A 25,901-nucleotide genomic window follows, 5' to 3' on the forward strand; every position below is an offset into this window, starting at 1 on the left:
TCACTCTCTGCTGCCCGAGCATGGCAGAGATGAGGCAATCCTACTTTCTCCTCCTGCTGCATTCGCGAAGCGCAGAATGCCACTTCTCCAGCATGAGCTGAGCGACCCATGGGCAAGAGTACTGACGTAATTGAAGTACTACCGCTCCGGTACTTATGTTATTACGTTTATTGTCTAGGTTCAGTTAACACACCAGGTTAACAAGACACGAAGGGATGACAGAAAACACCGGCTCCCCACATCCCTGCAGCCACCTCCGCTCACTCAAGCTCTAACTGTCCACCTCAGTCTCGCGCTGCAGTCCAGATCACGTCACAATCACCTGCACGCACATCACACACGCGCCCAACCCCATACACGCGATCATGACATATCCTCCTCTCTTATACACCAACAAAACAAATGAAACACTAACCAGCAATGTTCCACACACCATGACAACATTAAACACTCCAGCCCTATCACCAAGTGGCCAACTAAGCAACAGACTTGAAGCACAAAGGAAGTAGACAAAGCCTTCGCTGAACCCAACCAGACCACAACCAATGGACCTAATACAGTATCACAATTACTAAACTGCAATACCTACATACACGGTATCAACATTAGCAAACTGCAAACCATTCACAACCACTAATGCTAACCATAACAGCGATAAGACCCACCGAATTAGTAAAAGGGCCCAGATATCACCTCAATGTCACCTAAGACCCACTGAATTAGTAAAAGGGCCTAGATATCACCTCAATGTCACCTAAACCAACCCGGACTACATGTACCCTCGAGGACCAAAAAACAATAAACAAAGCACAACCACCGGTCCTAAACTCTACCTCAAGACCCCAGGTCTGTCACACCTGGACGTTCCACACACCCACACAGGGCACCAAACTAACTCTCTAACCCTTGCAAGCACCTTGCTCCTTCCGCCCTGGTCTGCCCCCCAGGGCCTCAGGCCTGTCACGCCCAAGCGCAACCAGCTCGCCACGAGCACACCCAGCACTTGCTGCCACGTCATCCGGGAACCCAACTCCACAGCACCAATAACACCAATTCACTCAAACACAAACCAAAAGTAACACCTACAACCTAAGGCATAAGTGTCGTCCATAGTAACACGCCTCCCACAGCAACCGCTTAGATGCTACTAACTCCAACGTCAATGCTACCACATACCAATAAACAAAACCATAGAAATACCCCTATAACCTAAACATCCCACCAATTTCAGTTGCACAACCGCAACATAACATCCTAAAGGGAAAACTCCTTTGCACCTAAACCTGAAAATGCCACCCTCATCAGTTGCACAACCACAAATAGATACCCTCAAAGGCAAACATCTCGGCAACTGAAACTAATGGCAAAACAAAACAAATCTAGCAGACCCCTGCTCAACCTATACCAATCACAGTCATACCCCATACAGCTGCACCACTATACATTACCCAACCAGCAGCTCAAAATTGAACACTTGAACACTGCGCACCGAGTTGGTAATAAATTAGACAAAATTGGATTGAAATACATATAATCATGTAGCCACCCCCCGACCACATGTCCAAGATCTACCCCAAAACGATGAATCTCATACACGGAAAATATGGTTACCTCTGCACATTAATCCTTAATGTTGACAGAGCCCAATACAATGCTGTCCCGATCCTTAGTGCGTTTCCACCCCAAAAACCCAGCACCGACTATAGGCTCAGCAAATCCCAGTCCCCTTGTGAAGCCCACAAAAACAAAGTTTAGTAAACCAAATGTGTCCCAAGATTTTCCCCAAATCTTGATGCCCCAGAACGAAAACAATTAGGAACCCATATAAAGTTCCCGGTGCAGTCCTCAACCGACCCCAAACCTGAAAAGAAAATGGCACATTACATACATATGCCGTTTCAAATTATAAACAAAGGACCTAACACCCGCGGCTACAATATAAACACCACGTCCACACGACAACAGCCGCCCCAACTAGCCCCCCAAACCCTGGGACTGAAACACCTAACCCCTAAACAGATGGGACGACAGAAAACACTGGCTCCCCACACCCATTGCAGCCACCTCCGCTCACTCAAGCTCTAACTATCCACCTCAGTCTCGCGCTGCAGTCCAGATCACGTCACAATCACCTGCACGCACATCACACACGCGCTCAATCCCATACACACGATCATGACAAGTACTCAGCACAGGAGGGTCACAGGTCCTCGTCGCAAATTTTGTGGGGCAGTCCAGTGGCACAGGGGCTGCCAGATCAGTGCTGCGGACACGCCGCAGGGAACACCAGTGCTGTGGTCACATGGGCTTGGCCGGCTGCAGTACCCAGGAGCTGTCCAGTGATCCGTGACCACATGGATGAATCCCAATCAGGCTGTGAGCACACGCAAATGCACGCAATAAGTGAGTCGGAGACAGAGTTACCGGTCACAAAGTCTGCTGCCGTACTCCCCACGTCACCGAGAGAACGTTATCTTGCTGACAGTAGTTTTGATCTGTTAGTGGGGGATGTTAAATGTCGCAGCTGTGTCTGATTACTCCAATTTCTCTGGTTGAGAGTGTAGTCGCGGTTTGAAATGCTTCTTGATCTGTGTTCTTTTCATAGTAGAGATGGTTTCATAGGATTGGCGCTGTGACGGGCTGTGGGTAGCGGTGAAAAGGATTTGCCGTAATTGTGGCAAGTTTCTTGATCAGAGGGTTTCGTTCTGATCCAGTCCTTGGCAGAAATTCCTGTTTAGCTTAGCTAGATGTTCATCCATCATCTCGATTCCCAGATCCCTGTGCAGGTCGGCTGTTCTTCCAAAAAGTGGTGCTCTAACCGCTATCCTCAGGGCTTTGTTCTACACCTTTTGAAGAGTCCTCTGGTGTGTTTCTGCACAGGTGCTTCATGCCAGAGAGGCATAAGTCAGGGATGGCCTAATAATCATCTTGTAGATGTTGACTTTGCTCCGGATAGGCATGGACCTTGACTTCAAGAGTGTGTACAGTACTGCAAGCTTGCCGGAAGCTTTCTGTTGAGTGTTTTCAATGTGGCTTCTCCAGTTGAGCTTGCTGTCCAGGTTCACTCCCAGGTAATGGCTGCTGATCTCCCACTTGATGTTCTCTCCATTGTGGCTAATACTCGCGTGCTCCCTGATGTCATTTTTTGTGAACATTGTAGCAGTCTTGATGGTGTTCAGTGCAATCTGCCAGTCGTCGTACCATGTTCACATCTTGTCCAAGGATTTTTGTAGATTTTTCGCCACTACCTTTTTCTTGAAAGACTGCGAGATGGCTGCAACGTCATCTGCATACAATGCCAGGTCTGTTTTGTGAAGATCAGCAGGGATGTTGTTGGTGAAGATGTTGAACAGAAATGGTCCAAAGATTGATCACTGTGGCACGCTTGTTTGGATAGGGCGTGTTGTTGAGAGTTCTGCCTGCATGGTCACGTGGAAGGATCGATCATCCAAGTAACTTGCAATCAGGTTCACCAAATAGTTTGGGAATCCGAAGTGAATCATCTTGTGCAGAAGACCTTTGTGCCATACTCGATCAAAGTCGTTGGCCACATTCAAAAAGACAATCCTGGTACATTTGTGGATGTTGAATCCATGGGTAATTTTGTCCACCACTCGCAGTAGCTGATGGTTCGTCGCATGCTCTTTGCAAAATCCAAATTGTTTGTTGAGAAGATTCCTTTCAGAGGCAAAATTGCTAAGGTGGGGGAGAAGGGTCCTAAGAGCAGGCTGAAAGGGCGGTAGTTTGCAGAATCTTACAGTGGTTTCCCCGGCTTTGGGAACACAATGACTTTGGCTTCTTTCCAGGATTTGGGCAAGTGTGGAGACTGCATGCATGCGTTGAAGATTTCCGCAAGGTGTTGCATTGCTGCAGGCAGGAGCATCTTGAGGGCCAAGTTGGTTATTCCATCGCTCCCTGGTGCTGTCATGGCCACCGGAATGGAACCCCGGTTTTCATCCCCTAAAGGGTCCAGCTGGACCCATTCCTGGCGCCTTTGGCACTGCACACCTTTTTCCCTGGGCAAGTCCTATTCCACCTCATCTCAGTCAGCCACTCGAATCGTGGCCGGGTGTGGCCATAGGAATCCAAGAAGCAGCACGTGCAGAAGCATTCAGGAGTGGCAGGGTGGAACCATCTAGCAGAGCAAGGGGGCATGGCCGAGACCAGGCTATTTAAGCCTGCCCCGCCCGCAGGCCTGGGCTTCGCGTTATTCTGCTCAAACAGCATAATGCTCACCGTCGCCTGAGAAGCACCTTACCTATGTTCCAGTGCAAGTACCTGGGGGAAGCATCTTGCCTGTTCTCCAACGACCCACCTTGGAGAAACCACTTACCTGCAGAAACAGCAAAACCATCGCGGAGATGCATTTTACCTGCAGAGACAGCAAAATCATTGCAGAGAAGCATCTTACCTGCAGAGACAGCAAAACCATCGAGAGGCGCACTTACACATTTATCTCCATCAGAACCAGCTGAATCATCGCAGAAGGGCCTCTTACCTGCTCGCAGTGACTCCATCCTCGACCGGCCAGAGCGCACTTTCCTGGCTCGCAGAGGTTAACCACCAACTGCGCATCTTACCTGATTCTCGGTAGGAGCATATTCACCGCTTAGCTCCATCGCGTTCACAGGCTTCTTCCATCCCGCACGCCTGACCAAAGTGCTTGACCAGTGCTTGACCAATTCAAGAAACTTCCATACAAGCCCTAAGGGTCGGGAAACTGCACGGCAGGTGAACGCCAGACACTCAAAAATCTGTTAGATAACAACAAGATTATATTCAAACCGGCTAACAAAGGCGGTGCACTCGTCCTGATGGATAAGATTAAGTACATAGCTGAAGTTGAGCGCCAATTAGCCGAGCTTGAGACCTACCAGCAAATCGATTACAACCCCACAGAACAGGTGAGAACCCTCAAAGAAATTCTAGATGAGGCTGAAATGAGAGAAGTAATCTCAGAAAAAACACTGAGGTTTCTAGACAAGACTCATCCCATCACACCAGTTATGTACATTTTGCCCAAAATTCATAAGAGATTAATCCACCAGGACGACCCATTATAGCGGCGACTGACAGCTTGCTGGAAACCCTAGCCAAATATTTGGACCAAATCCTACAACCACTTATACGAGAAACTGAGACGTACGTCAAAGGTACAACGCATTTTTTTGAACAAATGAAAGGAAACCAAATTTGTCAGAGAAAGAGATACACTCTTCACTATGGACGTCACATCTCTGTACACTAATATTGTACACGAGGCCGGACTAGAGGCCGTGGAATGGCTTCTACTCAAGTCTGAGAATTGCCAAGGCGATAAACTTTTTGTACTGGCACTACTTAAAGTAGTACTGATGAATAACTTCTTCGGTTTCCAGGATAACTTATTTACAACTCCCAGGGGCCAGTATGGGTGCCGCTATGGCACCAGCATATGCCAATATGTACATGTATTATCTAAAATCAGAACATGTTCTAACATCCCCAAGGTGGTCATGCCACCTGACCCTCTTTGTGGGATACATTGACAACATTTTCAACATCTGATCTGGCCCGGAGGATGAATGAAATAACTTTTTTTCCATGATGAATGCCATGCATCTGCGAATTAAGTTCACTACACTCACGAACAAACCGAGGATCAATTTCCTTGATGTGGAGGTCTATGTCAAAGATGACAACCTGGAGACCAGGATTTTCACAAAAGCTACGGATAGAAACAGTCTGTTACTAGCCACAAGTTTTCATCCCCACCGGACGATAGACAGTGTATCACTGAGCCAGTTCTTGCGCTACCGGAGAAACCTCTCGGAAGACACTGAGTATGTAAGACAATCTGCCACATTACGTCAAACATTTTAAGAAAGAGGATATAATCCAGCCAGAATCACTGGTATTGAAGAAAAAGTATCCACCATAGAAAGAGACACTCTGTTAACTTCGAAAAATCAACCGAAGGATGAGTGTATGGTTTATGTGACAACATACTCTGCTCAAAGCAAGAAAATCAGGGATATTATTAAAACAAACTGGCCAATGCTTCAGATGGACCCTCAAACACAATCACTTTTCTAACAACTCCCAACCTTCGCCTACAGAAACTGTAAGGCTCTGAGAAGTAGCCTTATTAGAGCTGAAACTTTGAAAGACCAACCCACGTCTAAAACATTCAAAGGGACACAACCATGTTTTAATTTCCAGCATTGTAGCAACATCTTACCTGGCAATACCATCTTGCACCCACATACAGGAAAGCCAATCTCACTTAAACACTCTTTCACTTGTGATTCCACTAATGTGGTGTATGCCCTACAATGCCCATGTGGGTTTTACTATGTGGGTATTACCATGAGAAAGGCCAAACTGAGATGGACAGAATATAAGTCCAACATAAGGATGAAAAGCCTTAGATCACCCGTATCGGTGCATTTTATGGAATCTAGGCAATCGATTGCTCAGTTGAAATATTTGATTCTAGAACAAGTGAAGGTTGGACATAGAGGGGGTGATATCCACAAAAAACTGCTCCAGGGAGAAATTATATGGATTGACTTGTTAGACTGCCTTACCCCTAGGGGTATGAACTGTGAATTCGACCTTATGTGCTTCTTATGATGTTGTATACCTGAGGCCGGACGAGTCAGGAATTCGGTGAATACTTGTAAAACTGTACTATGCATATGTATATGTCTAACATGCTCAATAAGGCCGATTTCCTAGAATGTGAACGGCTGATGGACCGACAGTAAGGTATTCTCCTACGTTAAAATATGTTCCATACTGCGATATGATGTAGTGACCTTATGCTGACTCACATTGATTTGTCCTCAATAACTTATCTACACGTCCTTTATTCTTGCGACCCAGTCTTTGATAGGAACATGACGTATCTTTAGCTTCCTATGTGGGTCCTATTCACCATGCAGGATGGGGGGCACCCAATCATTTATTTTGAACTATGGAGCCCCCCCTCCTGCTTTTTAAATTTTAAATTCTTTGCTCTTTAAATTCTCTGTTTATTTACTCGTAAGCACACTATGCTCCAATGCGATCAGATTGTACCCTGGGATCAAGACACATTCCCTTACCCCCTTTCTCTGTCCATAAGCATATGGCTAGTCGTCCATACTGTATACCGGAATGATCCTTATAACGTCCACAGATGTATTGCCACTAATATTTATGGTTATCTTCATGATTCGTACTGCCACCCAGATGCAGCGTTTTTTTCACAGGGCCTGCCGCTCTGATGCGGCGTCTATCATAACACTGCTCACAGAACTGCAGGATGCCCACACCAAGATGGCGTCCACAGCGTCAACGCGCATGCGTGGCGTCCCTGACAACCACCATTATTATTGAACAGACGAGAGCGACCCGTCTTGGCAACGGGCTGCTCGACTGCATACTCTCCTCGCAGATGACAAGTGCATTTAGAGAACAGGTTATCTCGCCACTTACACCTACACTATAATGGCACCACTTGTGGACAGTGGAAGTATGCCATGAATTCCATTTAGCCGCCTTGAGCGCAATTGTATCTTCTTACCACTAATCCCCATACTGGTCACTTGTGTTCTGATTAACATTACAACATTTGGCTGTAACTCTGCCTCACCATTTTACTTTTGCCCGTATGTAAATACTACATTTTGGCCGTTAAATTAGCATATAACGGTTTTATCCAATCTGCCCTGACTGAGGATTTCCCTCTTTTTGCAGATGCCTGTAAAGGGGTTGCATCCCGCCACTACTCCATTGCGGTCTGGCCTTTAGGAGACTTTCTCCAGACCTGACCAAACTCATGAGTCCTGTCTTCCGAACCACTTAGTTTAGTGGTTTTTCTATTTAATCGTTTGATTTGAATTACCCTCCATTACACTTACTAATTAGTTTATTCCAATTACTCTTAGGACTCACCAAGAGAATTTATCATGAATACAGTGTGAAAGATAAACACATCCTGCCCTGAAGAAGGATTAGTTTAATCCGAAACTCGTTGGTATCAAATATCACCTAGGAGTGTTTCCCTATGTTTAAATTTCAAAAGTTATAATCAATGATGTAATTGTGATATAACTTTGTATATTCTTTGATTGACTCCTTTTGGTTTACCTGAGCATTTCTACAGCTCAATTGTACTACTGCTGTTTTGAAATACTGTCTTGTAACAACTCTTATAGTTTACACATCGCACAGTGGGGTTAACAGTGCGAGTTTTAAGTGAATTGGATATATAAACAATTGTGTTTTACCTGTCTCGAGTCAGTTTGGTTATTTCCTTTCTACACTCCAGCAGGCAGACAGGAATATTGAAATATAGTGATACCCTAATAGCTATGATATTGTGAACATTTTGTGAGTACATATGTACAGTGCTTGCTATAAGACTACAAACTTCACCTCCTCAACTATCAGGGATGGCTGACTCCATGGATCAGCTCATCAACCCACTTTAGTTGAGACATTATACCTGGGATTTTATCCTGTTAGGAGTGCAGCTTTGGGTTACTGGTCGGCAACGCCCAGGGTGTGTTTTGTGCATTCCTCAATGCTCTCAACTCCCATCTCTGCCGGGCGCTTAGAGTGATATTTGTTGATTTCTATTTCCACGTGGCCAGTTATCCTGCTGGCTTCGTTTAGCATAAACAGAGCCCCAAGGGTATCCGCTAGCACCTCTGCCTCGTCTTTGTTGCTGCATGCAAGGTGGGTCTGGCCCTGGATAGGGGGGGCTAGGTTCCTTCTTCCCTGTCAGGCGATGAGTCATCCTCCAAACTCTCCCCACATGACAGAAAGAAGCTCCCTTTATTGAGGGCACATCATGACCCCCTACCCTAGTCTGACTGCGAAACTCACCCTCCCCCCCATCCTCAGCCAGCTTTGCCAGTTCAACCATAGAAACCTCAAATTGGTTTTTATGGTATAACTTTCTTAGTAGGTTTTCCTTCTGTTGCTGCCATCCTGCTCATTTTCTGACAGCTGTGCAGACTCGTCTCCCTAAAGTGCACACAGGAAAAGTGCACTTTAGGGAGACGAGCTCTAAAGTGCGAACCAGGGCCAACAGAGCCTCAGACCCCATTCTCATATTGTCGACACTTAAAAGGAACACTTTTCTTACCTTAAGAACTACCAACCTTAATGCTAAGACTACCAAACTACACACTACTAGCACAACTTACAGGTTCCTACTTACCCCCACCGGGAATGACTCCAACCCAAAAACAAATCTACCTGACACCCGTTCACCGGCACATAACCTTACGGATGTCGCCCAAGTGCCTAACAACATTAGCAAAAATTGGCCAGGGATCCATGGGGCACTCATCAATGTCGGATCTCTCCCAGCACATGCCCTAGACATTGTCGTGAGTCAGCAATCTCGACTTCATTGCGATCACCGAATCATGGTTCCACGCGGCGGCAGGCCATGCCCTTTCGCTAGCTATCCCAGAAAACGATACTATCTTCAGGACAGATAGAACCACCGCCAAAGGAGGGGGAGTAGCTACCATCGCCAAAAACAATCTCAACGTCAGAGAAATACCGAACACTACGTTCCTCTCTGGAGAAGTACTCACAGCCAAACTAGCTCTATCACCAACAGCCTCCCTTAACATTCACCTGATCTACAGACCACCCGGCCCAATATACTCATTTGAGGACGATGTAGCTCAAATGTTATCAACAAACACAAAACCTAGTTCTCATACCCGTCTCATCGGTGACTTCAAATAAGCTTTAATGATCCAAAAGACAATAATGCCATTGGGCCTCATTACGACCCTGGCGCTAATGGGTTAACGGCGCCGTAAAAGGCTGCAGCGCCGTTAACCCATTAGCGCCTTACTACGAGGTCCCTTTGCGGGACCCGACCTGAACGGCTGGTCTAGACCAGCCGTTAAAGTAGGGACCCGCAAAGGGAACTTGGTGCTAAGTACGGTACCGCAATTTGGGGTACAATAATTAGCGCCTTCCTCAGTCCCATTGAGCCCTATGGGGCAAAAATGGGAATGGGGAAGGGCCAATGTTCAATGGGGAATTACCGCCCCGCCAACCTTGGAATGGGGTGGTAATTCCCCATTGAACATTGGCAGACTCGTTACGATACTGGCACCAACCATGGTGCTAATAGCGCCATGGTTTAGCACCAGTATCGTAATGAGGGCCATAGCCCTTGCAAATACTATTTCGGCACCAGGCTTCACGCACTGGATTAAGAATCACACACATATCAAGGGTCCGATCCTTGACTGGCTAGTTGACCTCAATTACAACACTGACATACCCTCTAACGCACATTGCCCATAGTCTGACCACCATATCATCACCTTCAACATGCTCGGGGACTTAGGGTATGTCAACCAACCACCAGTAGACCCGGCCACCTTATCTAGAAACAAACGCAACATCACAGCATTAAATATCCTACCACTACTGCACCCTATCCTTGTACTACACAACGACACAGAAACCAACAATCCATCTATCATGGTTGATCTTTAAAACCAAACAGTCCCCGCTGCCATTGACAATATAGCTCCTCTTTCCATGTGTAAAGTTAAGCCAATCGCCCATATCAACTCATGGTACACACCGACACTAACAAATCTGCGAAATGCAGAGTACGGCTGAGACCATCTGGAAAAAAATCAGCCAATGAATTTAACAAAGCTAAATTTGTTAAGTTATCTAAAAATTACAAACCGGCTGTCATTCGGACAAAAAGCTCTACTTACAACGAGAGAATATCAAATGCTAAATCAGGAACAAAGCAACTCTTTGCCATTCTACGAGAACTAGAATCCCCAGTACCACCACTAGACGTCTGCAACAAAGATGCTAACTGATGCACTAGCATCCAGCAAGCATTGTCTGATAAAATTACGCTCCTACAATCTAAAATTGAACTAAAAAAAACACCATAAAACCTACCTTGCCTTCTCAACAGAGCTCCGCACACTCGGGTAGCGGCACTGCCCTGCTATTCGAATTCACACTACTTACCAACGCGTAAGTCCAAAAAATGATCACCAGTCTCAAAACCTCCAGATACCAAGGGGACCCATGTCCGGCGGCGGTCATCAAAGATTGTGCGTCTGATCTAACTCCCTTCATCAGGAGCCTTATCAATGCTTCTTTCAAAAAACAATACTGTCCCAACCAACCTGAAACATGCGTGGGTGCTCCCTTTACTAAAAAAGCCAATGCTCAACCCGAACATTCCTACAAACTACAGACCCATCACTACAGTTACTTTTTTACTTAAAATACTAGACAGAGTGGCTTACCTACAGATCCAAAACTATTTGGAAGCCAACAACCTCCTTGGCCTTCGACAATCTGGCTTCCACCCTACACATGGGATCGAAACAGCACTCCTGGATTTGAAAATTCAAATGGATGAGCTCAAAGACAAAGGTAAATAAGCCTTGCTCCTCCTATTTGACCTTTCTGCAGCGTTTGATCTGGTCAATCATAACATCTGTAAACACCTATCTTCGGCGGCCCACTTCTCACTGAAAGCCATTCAATGGATACAATGTTTCGTCGGACAGAATGATGAGAGTTTTCTCGCCTACTGCAGCAGCACAGCCTAGCCTGGTCACCTGTGGTGTACCTCAAGGCTCCTGTGTTTCTCCGACACTCTATAGTATATTTACAAAACCCTTATTCGACCACCTGGATGACTTGGGTGTCACCTACACTAACTATGCAGATGATACCCAAATCCTTATTCCTATTTCTGGCTCTCATGACATCGACTCTGCTTCTCTCAACGTCATCTACCAAACCATCCAAACCTGGATGACCCACCATGGTCTATGCTTGAATGATGAAACGATGGAATTCCTCCTCTTAGGGTCACAACTCTGCCGCAACAAATTGGATGAAGCCTTTAAGGCATTCAATATTGACGGTAACATCATAAATATGTCTAAAGAAGTCAAAACCCTAGGGTTTTCCCTAGACTCAGCGCTATTATTAACTAAGCAAGTCAACGCCACAGCCTCAGCAGCAGACTAGAATTCCAAGCTGATGAATGCCTGCAGACCATTTCTGTCCTCGGACAGCTGCATTACACTAGCTAGAGCACTCATCCTGCCTAGATTGGACTACTGTAATGCCCTTTACGCAGTTACCAAAAATCACAATATAAAAATACCACAGGTGATACAAAATAATGCCCTCAGAGCAGCTCTAAACTTACCAGAAAATGCCCATATCTCCACTTTAAGAAGGAATACCCACTGGCTGCCTGTGCAAGAGCGTATAGTCTTCAAAACTCTTACCATGACTTACAAATGCCTACACAAATCAGCTCCCACTTACTTAGCAAAGTCCCTAGATCACAATCCAACAGGCACACGTGATCTGCACATATGCACCTACTCTCCACACCGAGATCCAGGTTACAGAAAACCAGAGGTAGTAGCATCCCGGCAATAGCTGCTAGACTCTGGAACACCCTTCCCGCCAAACTAAGGTCCATAGACTCCTTTTGGACCTTCCAAAAACAACTGAAAACGTGGCTTTTCACACAAGAAATACGGATCTAAGTCATGTCCACCAGCTAACAACCCAGCTATAGTTGTAACCCCCTTGTCTAAATTTAAGCTACAGATTAGCTTCTATTATCATACTATCCATCTAGCAGACTTGCAAATATGTAACTATGTACTAATCATGTACTGTATTTACCATTGTAAAGAACAGCGCCCAGATGCCTCAGGGTTGGGTGCGCTATATAAATTGCCAAATAAATAAAAACGGGGACACCAGCACACATACTACAATAATTGATCCAAAAGTCGGCACAGCGTGAACTTTAGTCCCATACCACTTACGCCCTTGTTTATGAGCATTGGTAAGAACACAAGTTTCCAGTGTAATCTTACTCCAGCAGAGCGCTCGAAAGGAATGCTCTCCAGCAGTGACTGTATGTTTCCGCTGTAAGGACTAGGGTGGCCAACCTCCCTTTATTGTGTTGGACTACGCAGTTTAATGTGTTTCCTTCATCCCTCACACTTAAGGGGGGGGCACAGTTTGAAGACCACTGTGCTCAACGGAGAAGGGGTGGGTGAAATCTGGGTGCGAAGATGGGAAGTCGCCGATTACAACGTATTTATTATTCGTGCCGACGTTTCTGCGAGTTCGCTGTGTTTTAAATGACAGACTGCAGTTGAGAAAGCGCCGATACTTTCCTTCCTCTTCCCAACACGTTCACGTTCTACTTCCTATGCCCTTTAACCCCCGCTGCTTCCAGCCAATAGGCGTTCACGTGAGCAAATGCGGGAATTGCAAAAAGTCGGTGTATTACCTTATATGGAATATTAAGACGCATGCGCAAATAGATCTCAGCTGGCTGTGGCAGAGTAGCAGCTCCGGTACCGGAGAGCCGAGGTTCACGGGCATCGGAAAGCATGGCAGTACAGATAGGAGAGGCTCTAGGCTAGCTAATTCCGTGGCATGATGTTGGGCCCGCATCAGAGCTCTCCTGTTGGCGGCGGAAGCCCCGGGGGATCTGACGGAGAGTGCACCCCGCTTGCTTCGTATGTGGAACAGTACCTGGAGTGTGTAGAGGCACTGCCCCTGGAGATCCAGCGCAGCGTGTCTATGCTGCGGGAGATAGATACCCGTTACCGAGGTAAGAGGGTGTTACTGGGGCTGAGTGCAATAAGCGCAGACAGTACTCCGAGGTGTGTACTTAATATCCAGGCTCACAACCTCCGCACCCAAGAGAACCCCGTTCACTCCCTAGTGATACACAGCATGGGAACCCTGCAGAGGGTTACATAGGCACTTGCTGTCAACCTGCGATCAGCAAGGAGGTTTGGTGTCCCGACCACTTCATCTGTATTAATAGTAGCAAATCCGCCATTTTGACAATAAGGGGGCGGGTGCTGTTTTTTATTGGTAAGTTTGATGGGCACTAGGGGGGGGCTCCGGTGCTCTGGCTGTTATTGGGATTGAAGATTTGGGTGGGGCTATTCGTTCTCTGAGGGTATTTCGGGGTTGGGGCTGTTGTCGAACTTATTTCTCGTTAGACTTATCCGATGGATGTCTTGGGGGGGGGGGTGTTGTCCATATAGTCTGCTTGGGTCATGTGGTCTACTGAGAAGGGTAAGACGAGACCCCCTCCCTCTTCATTTTCATCGAGACTTTGGTATATTGTCTATGGAGTCGCTTTGCCAGAAGCAGCTAGAGGTCTTTCCGATATTATTATGGGGGAGCTGACCCCAGTGTGGAGTTGCCATTACCTGTATGGCACAAACACAGAATTCAACATATTAATGTTAAAGGATATTTATATCGCGCTCTATCAACATGGAAGTGATCCCCTGGCGCTCTAACATGCTCTAATTGGCGTCAGTTCAAGGCTCAGTCTCAGAATGTAATGTCAAATGAAAGCCCATTACTACCACCTCTAGGGCCAGGTCATCGTTTAACCCTACTAGGCTCTAAAATCCGTCAGCCTTTTGTCGTTTAGTGGCTTTCTTTCCATGTGTTCGGTCAGGAGGGGTTGGTCGCATGTTTGAACGTTTTGAGGCGTGGGTGGTAGAGCGCGTTTTCTACGTTGGTATTTTGTAGATTTGTTCTTTACGAGTCTGCGCACTCTGTTACCAAAGGCCTGCGGCAGACGGTTAAAGTGCCCCACTGGGAGAAGTATTGGTGCTTAAGTGTACAGTCCGTCTTCTGGTGCTGCCAATTTGAGGCAACGTCCTGATCGAACATCGTGCGCCGCGGTTGAAGGTATATTTTATACAGCGGCCGTGGGTTGCTCCGAGCCGCCGTATGCTAGCTGGAATTAACTGCCTACCACTTGGGCCATGACAGCTCCGGTGATGTGCCCGTGTATGACAGTGCCTGTCTGACGGCGTGACGTAACTTTCAGTAGGGCCGGAAGTTCAATAACCACGCCTGTCATTCCGTTGCCCAGCTACATAATAAACGCAGCGTCAGCCATTTTGGGACGGGAAGTTCTGCGTGTACGTGATACCACTTTACGTGGTGACATCGCAACACCGTAACTTTAATACTGTGCTGTATGCGAGAAGAATTCTGGGGAGGTGGCGTGGATATTGGATACCCAGTCGAAAATAATATCTGAGTGTGGTCCCTGAGAAGCGTCCTGACCTAACAATAGCAACTTGCAAATAAACCGTTTTAAAAAGAAATGTCCCAAACGGACACCAGTTTTTTTACCTGTCATAAGTGGGGAGCTAGGACGCAAGACAGGAGGGTTTCTTAACGGAAATAAGTAGCTCTCTATGATTATGGCCATAGCTCTCAACCAAGGCGGGTCAAAACACCATATTTTGTTCTTGGCGGGTGAGACCCCATTGAAGCGAATGGGCGTGCAGGAGGCTTAGTGGGCGAGTCAGCTATTTACAAGGCCGGTGACACCCGCCAAAAGCGTGTGAGTTGAGAGCTGTGGGCCTCTTTACATATTTATTTTATCTTGATCTGGAAAGTCTATAATCAGTTTCTACAATTTACTATGTTGAAACAAATCGAAAGGGTATTAGGACCCATTGTTCACACGTAAGGCTTTTAATATCGGATACCGTCTAAAAGAATTTGAGATTTGGCAGGGGTGCACCTAGGCTAACATTTATGGGGGTGGCGGGGGTTAAACCCTTCAAATGTTGGGTAAAGCGCCATCTTCAGAGTCTTTGGGGCAGGGGCAAACTTACATTGGCTTTGCACGTTCTAATGAGACTATTCTAGTGCAGTTAATGTTACTAACTGAGCTCCTTCGTGTCAACACAAAAGAACTAGAACTGCTGTGACTGGTTCGAAATTGACGGGAGCTGTGAGCTATTTAGCTCCTGCTTCTAGCATAGTAGAGCATGGTTAGCTTGAAACCAACTGCTACTACGAGCTACCTTTTTGGCTGCTAGTGCCAACTGGTACCTTCCAAACATGATTTGAGAATGTTAATAAAGAAGAATTGGAACCAATCTAATGCACACTTAAACACAATGGTTAATACAAAATGGACAAAGTCAAAGTAGCATCTCTGGAGCTATCTCCTGCCTACAGGTTGATGCCGGACACCCAGGAACTGGTTTAAGCTCCTGATCATTGAATCTCGATTTCAAACCCTGCTGTGGGAATTGGCTGTCTCCTATCACCCGCCCTCCACCAATCACTCCTCTGGCATGGAACTACTAACCCCACCTCTCGATTTCAATAGCCTAAAAAGAATGCAGGTGCTAACCATGAAATGCGTGACTTAATAATTGCAGGGACTTTGTTTACGGGGAAGGCCATGCACCGTTTAATGTCTGTGTCCTGTTCGGTCCGACCACAGCTCTATATGTCGAGTCAACATAGCCCAGAATTTCTTGGGGTGTGGGGGGGCGATCTAGAGGTGGGCTAGACCCCAATCTGTCCAATGGTGTTGTGCCACTGGGCATAGCAGCATGGCTTATTTTGCAGATTGTTATTTTATTTTAACAATATAATTTCATTAGGAGGCCATGACAAAAACAAATTACTCTGAACATCCCACAGGGCAGAATGTTTAGGTAGTGGCAGTTTGAGTATCCCACCCCCTTTATGGGGCAATTAACCAGTGGCTGCTACAAAATGTTTTTCTTGAGTCACTTAACTTCCTGCTGGTTTGCAGCTTCATTTGCCACATGTAGGATTTGGTGAGGTGAGTGGGTAGGCAAATGGCATTTTCTAATGATAAATATACAATCAGTTGTCTGCTCAAATCTATGTAGAGTTGTCCATTTTTTTTAAATGTTAGACACATAAGCGCAGAGCCTGTACAGAAGAGAAGCCAATAGGGCAGCCCAGTAGTTGTAGTTTGTGTCGAAAGGATTGAGGCGATCCTGCTAACGAGAAAGGGCCCCTCAGAACCAAGGCGTGGGACACTTCAGAGGGGGAAAATGTGACCAAAAACAGTGCAATGCAAATTTTCCAAGTCCCTGCAGCTCAGGGAAGCTAGTATTGAACTGACCAGGATAAGGGAACACCTACATTCCCTGAAAACCACTGAAGCAAGATATCCACTGGCAAGAGAAAGATCAAATGGACAACCAGAAAAATATCAGATTTGTAGGTCTCCGGACAATCAAGCCAAACTCCAGAGGAGGAAATCGAGCCCTGAGACTACGGCAAAATGAAGCTAGATCATTTGTAAAACAAGGAATACGGAGCTCGGTCTGAATACCGAGCATGAGCTCAATGTCTTCTTGTAAAATGTAACTGTTACCTGATTTATGCTAACCCCACTGTACAACCAGGGCAAAGGTAGTAATCCAGACATTGGTCCACCTTTCTGGGCACTATCTCCCAGGACCCCCATTACCTGACATTTCCATTGGACCCCTACATGGACGAACTAGTACAATCTTGGTGACTCAACTGACGCCAATATGGCACCATGAGAACAGCTTCACGCCCCTGGCAGGGCAGACATACCACAACCAACAGTGACATACGACAATGCGCAGCTTAGTACTGCAACCCGAGGAGACCCTGAATGAACCAGGAACCCCTTGGGTGCAGCCCATGACTTTGATTTGATTTTATCACAGGGAGCACTGTCCCCATACCGCAGCCCAGCACACAATCCAACGCGGTATCACCCACAGGGACTAAGACTAAACTGACCAATGCCACGCATAATGCGCATCTATACATACTGAATGAACCATAAATACATGCCTGCATCAGATTACTGTAATTACAAATAGATGTAATCACTGGCGCAATGCTGCCAGGTCGCAAAGCACAGCTATATCATGATTGCCTTACAGGAACCCCTACCAATAGTTAGGCTCCTTTAGCCCATTTCTGCCCAATGCGCACCAGGACGCCACAGCCGCATTCAGCGCTGTTAGCAACCAATCGGAAGACACAGTCCAACAACCAATAGGGTTGCCGGCCACGGACCAATGGACACTAGTTTGACAAACCATATAATGCAAGTCATTACACTCCACAGTTTTACTTGAACCCGGAGGCAGAAAGATGCTCCCCTAGCTCGCGCACGGCACCTTTTGCTTAATTTAGCTTCACTTTGTGCACCACGCAACTCGGTCACCACCTATTTGTAACCCTGTTGTCACTTCTGACCCAGTGGGAGCCTTGTCAAGCCACTGTGGCTACCTCTCAAATTGGCTAAGAGACAGTGGGTGGGTATAGATCCACGGCACCTCCCTCCACCAACCCGACTAAATACAAACCCGCACTGCTAAAAGCACTTGGGACCCTTCCTACACTTGCCACCACCTGGGGAACCTTGTAGGAAAGGACACCCGGCACCAATGCCTTTACTAATTAATACTCAACTGAAACGCCATCTGCACACCGTGGCTAACCTGCAATTAATAGAACAGGCGCTGTATAAAAACGCCTTATGCGTAATATCATATGTATTCACGCACCGGCGCTCCCATGGTCCGAGTACTCTCAAACAAAGCCCAACACGGCACAGATCTAGATCCCGGCTATCGCAATATGGGTCAGCACTAAGTATACTATATGCATCCTCTGCACAATAGGCACCAAGACCCTTCCCACGGAAGCCGCTCCAGGCCAGTGAGGGAAGGGTCCCAGGGCACCAGTGCCCTAATTATGATAATCACCTTGAAAACTGAAACCCAACTGGGCACATCCCCCACTGTCGGGACCGCACAATGGAAACAACTGATACCACACATGAACTGAACCACGGAATCATGTCTTTTAACTATTCCTAGTAGCTCAGCCCTTGGGCATGAAATATTCACACTAGTTTACCTTAATTCCTTATTCGTAGGTATTGACCTCTGCTAAACCAGGCACTGGGCGGACTGAGCCCTTGCTATTACCACCACCCAGTAAACTAACTGACCTACCTGCAACAAGCAGGAACCAGGACAATCCCTCTATCTTACCTACCAGGTGAGATCCCTTAGAAATGAGTCAATCATTACCAAACACTCTAAACCAATTAGGACCATTGCCAACCAAATTTACGGAAATCTCATCTTTTCTCTCCCTTAACATGTACTCAATACTGTCTATTGATTTGTTTTTGACTGCAAAATGTATGAACCAATCTGCAAATCACTTTGAATCTATCTATATATATATATATATAATCACGATCACTGGGAATTAAATCACCCACACATAATATGTCCAAACACAAATGTCACATGATATACACCCAATCGCGAATGGTGAATGCCCGATCTTGGGACCACATTGGCACCAAATATGTATTGAATCCATTGTTATTAAAAAATATTAAATCATGAATGGTAGCCTAGAAACAGACCTGTTAGGTTGAAACACGTGTCGGCACCACCTGTTATATCATCAATTGATGAATTTGAGACAATAAAAGATTGGAAAAAATGAAAATCACAAACCTTGTGGAACTACATTTTTCAAGCGCAGCAAAAGACAATAGGGTAAATCCCAGCATAAGAAATTGCACACGTGCTGAATGAGTGGTAACTATAACAATTCTCTTTGAACTGAAGTGCCTGGAAAGTAGCAATTTTTCAAAATGGCTGCAAATGTGAAGCTTGGAAATGGCTGTCAGCCTTAATTCAAGCAAGGCTCCCGACGCTCTTGTTCAATCTGAGGGAGAGATTGTTGTGTTAATATGAACTGTTACTTAAGATTGCGTTTGGGCTCGTTGCGGACCCACCATGATTATGATGGTGTACATAATATTGATTTACACATAATTAAGCATTCCTTTGATGCCTCGTTATTAGATTGTAGCTGGGCATTTTTCACCATGGGCTTAGATTCCGCTTCATTCAGATGTTTCAGTCCTAACACCCTGCCTCCTACCTTGACGGCCACTCCTTTAAATTCTTCTGGACCAAGCAAACCTCTGACCCGCCCCTCAACCTTCTTCCCAGTCAGTGTACCACAAGGATCAATCCTTGGACCTCTGCTCTTCACCGCCTGTATCTTTGGCTTTCACTGACTCCAATATTTCTCCTTTTCCTCCTTCACCCGAGCCATCTTGAACAGCATTACCAACTAACTGCAGTCTGTCATTTGATGGCTTTCCGATGCCTCATGCTGAACTCTCAGGAAGCGGAAGTCATCCATCTCCAGGCATCCATTGGAATTGCTCCCCTCTCTGATTGTCCTCCCACCTGACTTCTTCTATCTCTAAATGACTCTAATCAGAATTGACACCCCAGTTCAAGGTTAAACAACCCCACTAGATGCTATACCCCATTAGTCTTTGGTAGTGTAGGCCTTCTAACAACAAGTAAAATGGTAAAAAGAAAGCAATGTTCACTCAAAGTCCAATTTTTAAAACGTAGTGGCTATGAATCATCACCCTGCCTGTGCAGGTTCTATGTGATCTGGTTGAAATTATATCGTCAAACTTTTTTTAAAATGTAAAAAAAATTTTTTGCGGGGACTTTGCTGCAAATATGTAGGTGAGATCCCTAGATTAGTGTTTCAGCGAAACCTACCCCCCACATATATATTTGCGGCAAAACATTTGTTATAAAATTTGATGAAATCAGATTTGACCTTACGTGACCCGTGTGCATACCTGGAAAAACGCAACCATCTTACAGTGGTGAACTTTCAAACATGCAATATACTAAACACAAATGTAACGCATATGGCCAATGAAATATGGGGGTATTTCACAAATAAGGGATGTATTCGGAAGCACTATCTGTACAGTGTTACTCACTCTAAATCATGAATAAGCCTGCTGATAATGTCTCTGAGACAAGCATGACAAGCATGGCAAGTATGACACCTACTGACATGTTCTGGGGTCTTGATAATCTTTTAACTATGTTAGTGGGCACATTTGAAAGTTTAGAAAAGAAAATGTAATATTCGTCAGTGTTATTGAGTGTTAATCGTACGCACAAAACATAAGTACCGAAACCGAACTATGTGAGGTACATGTACCCATGTCTAAAATATTGTGCGGGAAAAACCAAACAAAATCAGCGCTATAGTGAAGTAACTCCTGTCAATGCTGAAGAACCACTGAATGTAATGCCCCTTACCATAAAACCTTTAACTAAGGCTACTATTGATGGAACAACTATGACTGATGTTATGATACCCAATACTGCACTTCCTGTAACATTGGACATTAATTTTCGCCCTATCCCTCAGGTTGACAGTAATCCCAAGTTAGTGGAGGAAATAAATACATCCTCCAATGTAAATATGGGTGTAGTGTGCCAACTGTCAATCAAAAATATACAGTTTGGTGCGTCTAAACAGAACAACCTCATTGATATGTGGGCTCTTAATAAAGCTAATCTATCTAACCCAACCCTATAACATCTATGAGAACTACAATAAAGCAGCCAATTATAATGCACAAAGCATTGCATCTGAAATCAATTTCCAGTACTTCCGACGCTACTCCCTTAAATCTTGCAGCAGTTATTTAAACTAATTGTTCTTTTAAGAGGGATAAGTACAGATGATATCTGGATCGTTGACCAGACGGAGCACACCCCTGAATATAAATGGAAGATCTGGTTCACTCTTCTGTCTACTTTAGATTATATCTTAAACTTTGAAGCAGACCTCTTTAAATAGGATTATTTAATAGCACTGGTCATGGTCCCTCAGGTGAAGATTCGGACTTTAGCTCCAGCTATAAGAGAGAAGCCAAATACCCCTAGCATTCTGAATTCTCAGCCCACCCTTACAACTGTAAAAGCTGTGGAAACCACATCTAATAATCTGCTTGTTAATACAATTAATTAGTCAATCTCCAATTCCAACTAGGCAACAAAACGGTGAGAGTACTTTGAATGTTGGTTTAAATAAGGATAATCCGACATCAGCCAAAAGTGTTGCAGATGATGTAATGCTAGATGGATATTGGCAATGGTTGCTAGCTGCCTTCAAAGTTCATTTCTGATCACAGCCTCGATGTTGAGAATGTTCTACTTTTGTGGAACTCTCATGGGTTTTCCCACATATTTGTTGAAGAAGGGTTGGCAGCAAATCTGGAATGTTTCATGATGGTAGCTATACAGGAGACATGGCTGGTGAAGGAAATTGAATTTGATCGGCGTGTAACACTTCAGCAAGTTGCCACGAAAGGACTGCGTGGTCTTCCGAAGGGTGGCCACCTTCAGACTGAAACATCCTTGCAATTTAGTAGGCCTTAAAGAAAGTACACCTTACATACACGTAGCTTATCTAACCTTGGGTAAATGGAAGATATTGGTGTTAAATATTTATGACCCTGCCCCAATTGTGTAGATACTGAAACAAATATCACCTTGCTTAAACAACTGATAAAGAGCCACTTGCATATTCATCCAATTTGGGTCATGGGCGATTTTAATGCTAAAATAATGCTTAATAAATCGAGCCTTAATGAAAACCGTGCCTCTACTCCAGTAATAAAAATGTCGATTAATCGTCAGAGTAAACTTTGGATTACCTTCTGGAAGACCCTGAATTTACCATGCTTAATGGCTTTTGCCCTGGACATGCGAGAATGAGCGTCGCAGGTACTGCAGGCAAAAGTGCTTCAACAATAGATTACATTATGGCCAATTTTGCAGGCTTAGCATTGATTTTGGACATGGGTATTGTGTCAAGAGCTCAGAGTGATCATTATCCTTTATGCTTCCATAGTGTCCTGTGTCCTGTCACCTATTTTTGACAAGAATGGTGATCTATTTTTGAATATGGCAAAAATCTTTTTGTGTGGAATAAGAACACTGTCGAAAAGGGAAAAAGTAGTGCCCAGGAATTACTACCAGCCTCTATTATGCAGAATCAAAACATTAACCACGTGACGCATGATAAGACTATCAGGTTTTTTTGCATGGTGGCTCAAATTGTTGAGACTTGACGATCTAAACGCAACTATAAAAACCCTGTGGAACGGTCTCATTTTGAAGAACTAAAAGAGCTAACTTATTGCTAATGTAAAGAAAAAGATGCACCGTGATATAGCTATGAGATTGTATCCAGAAATAGGTTGTGAAAAGCGGCATACAGGTTGTGCATCACAGGGCAGGGAGAAAACATACAGCTTGCAGACAGGGAACCTGCAAATCGACTCTTGTGCCCATTTGTAGGCATGGAGTGAATTGTTCTTCAGTCCAACTCGACACCAAATGTCATTGGACTGCTTGACTACCTGTCGAGACCATCATGCAACAAACTGCTTTTCCTCAGAGTACTCAACTGTTAATACCAGGTCTGTGTGCCAGAATAGACCTATGAAGATATCCTCTCTACATTACTAATTTGCTCCCCCCCTCCCCCCCACCGCCAACTTCTGACTCATGGTAACTAGCAGAGTTGAGTCCCCCCACCTCACTGCCTTTCCTTGAACCTAACCCATCTCAACCTACCCCATCATCGCCCCACCACAGACCAAGGTCTGAGCAGTCCATATTATAATTCTGACATGCCTCTGCACTGGGGACCCCTATAGATATGGCAGACACAGTATACTTGCACATGACATTATCTGCCAAATGTGTGAGTGCTTTAAAATAAAAAGAACACCAGTATAACATGCTGCATTGAATCGTGAGGATTCGACAGGAAATTATGCAGTCATGCTGCACAGTTGCTGATTGTTGGAATCAGAATTTCCTTTATTCTAATCTCTGGATACCTGTTTGATCAGAATTGTCTCCTGGGCAGGTCTCTTATTTCTATGAACGTCCCTTACTAGGGACATGTGGGAGGGAGTGCCTTGAAGCGAGCTGAAAACGCTGGCTGGTGAAGATATGGCCATTTTGCTAAATGAGCGAATTTGGAATCGGTTTATTGATTGTCCACATATGCATCATTTGATGGGATGACCATAAAGATTTGATGAGCAGGAACTAAAAATCAGTCATGAAACATTTAGTATCCGCTACCTCTAGTGAACAAAGACCTAATATGCGAGCCTGAAATCTAGCTTCCATCAGAGTCTCGCACTCCAGCATTGAGATTCCTGGGAGCTATTTAGTTCCTGTTTGCCTCAGTTGAGGAGCGGAAGCGCGATCGTCCCAGGCCCCCCAAGAGGTTTCAAAAGCTGTAAAGGCCATAACTGCGTGGTAGGTGCTTTGGGAGTCTATAGGGGCAATGCGGGTAGTTATAGGGGATGCATTTAGAGATATGATGTAGTTGGAGTGGATGTCGATCACAGCGGATACAAAATGCAGTTTTGGCAAACAGCAGCCATTTTTATCACGGCCTGGTGCTGTGTTGCACCAGGTCAGTAGGCCCTGGCACGGGGCATAGAGATACATGTGTGAATGGGGGAGCAAGGTATGGCTGGAGTGGGACAGGCCAGACTCGGACAGATCCATAAACCGGGCGAGAGCTCCTGGCGAGCAGTTATCCCACGAGGAGGAGGGCAGGAGCCTCTGACTCGGTGGTATCTGGGCAATATAACTTTGGAATCGGCTGTCCCAAGACCCTAACATTCCTGAGCATCAGCCAGTCCAAGAACCCCGGACCATAAAATTGTTTAACCACCAGTGCTGAGATAGGTAACACGCAGTTCATCTTTATGGTTGACACAGGTGGCACTAAATCATGCATCGGTGAGGGAAACTTCCCGCTATCAGGTTTAAGTCTTGACACGAGAATTCTCTGGGGCTGTCATGACGGTTCCCTACACGGAAGAGGTAGCTATCAAAATAGGAGGGAAAGTGGTGCATGCACCCTTAGTATACCCGGAACCCTCCCCCATAGATTTGTTGGGGCAGGAATTGTTGAGACAGTTGAATATGACCATTTCCTTTACAAACATCAGGGTGGTATGCGCCACCCCAGGCATGTGTGCCTTAAGGGCAATAGTCATTCAGGCCTGAGGAGGGGAGGTGGTGGACCGCGGCATCCCTGTAGGTCCGGACATGTTCGTCTATGGAATAACAGTATTGCTTGATGCAGTGCCCTAGATTGGCAAGGCTTGTTGGTGGGTATCCTCAGATTTCATCTTTCGCCCTAACACCGGAGCTTGTGGCGGGTACAATGCCGTCCCTAGATTTGCAGGCCCTGCTTGTGTTGGGCAGCAAGATTGTTTTGGTCTGGACAGATACCCATGGGCGCGATGGTGACAGTGCTGTATATTGACTCGACGGTGCCCCTTAAGGAAGTGACAGATGCAGAATTGTTGGAGGACAGGGTTGACAATGGAGAGCTCGTGTTAGCATTGGTATACCCTGTGAGATCACGGTGCAATGTACCTTGATGGCCCTTGTCGTTCCACCTTTCTTCACAGATGGACCTAGATCAGGTCCCAGAGAGATTATGGACAACCAATGCCCATGATCTAGGGCTCTTGCAGGGAGTAGCGCCAGTCCCAATAACACTCCAGCCAGACGCAGTGTTGCCCTGAGCAAAGCAATATCTGCTATCATAGACGCGGAGGAGGGAATGCGTGACCCGATCCTGGCCTTCCTGAATCGAGGAACAATAGTACCTTCTACCTCGCCATGCAACACGGCTATGTATCTGATCAAAAAGGCAAGCGGGTGGGAGGGGTAGTTGGGGAATGATCCAGGACCTTCACCCTCTAAATGACATTGTTCAGGCAGAATTTCCTGTGGTTCTGAGGGGAGGGGGGGATGTGTTTCGAGCACACGAGATTGCCTCAGGGATATTGTGAATCATCTAGCATCTTCGACTGGATATTGTATGCCGACATAGGGAATATTCAAGTGCCCAGTACCAATATTTAGTATGTTGCCGACCTATTGGTGTGCAGTGACAGTGAGCAGGAGTAGCGGAAGGACTTTACCACCCACCTGCATCTGTTGGCATATAAGGGGTACAAGGTAGACGTGGCAAAGCTGCAATATTGACTCCAAAAAGTGCTCTATTTATGTCAATTGATATCTGTTCACGGTAAGAAAATTATACCCGATTGCGCCACCTCAGTGCACAGCACTCCCCAGCCCAGACTCAAA

General features: G+C 45.6%; 1 protein-coding gene across 1 annotated transcript in view; it reads left to right on the forward strand.

The window, feature by feature from the left end:
- The first annotated feature begins 13,328 nt into the window (after nt 1-13,328).
- The window catches only part of ING2 (inhibitor of growth family member 2), a 29,972-nt gene continuing 17,399 nt past the window's right edge, over nt 13,329-25,901 (forward strand). The window contains exon 1 of the mRNA XM_069631474.1: nt 13,329-13,645. Coding sequence (XP_069487575.1) covers nt 13,468-13,645 — 178 coding nt within the window. The 5' untranslated portion in view covers nt 13,329-13,467. The remainder of the gene's footprint in view (nt 13,646-25,901) is intronic.

The sequence above is a fragment of the Ambystoma mexicanum genome, chromosome 6q (genome assembly GCF_040938575.1).
Source record: "Ambystoma mexicanum isolate Mex_15411 chromosome 6q, UKY_AmexF1_1, whole genome shotgun sequence".
NCBI lineage: Eukaryota > Metazoa > Chordata > Amphibia > Caudata > Ambystomatidae > Ambystoma > Ambystoma mexicanum.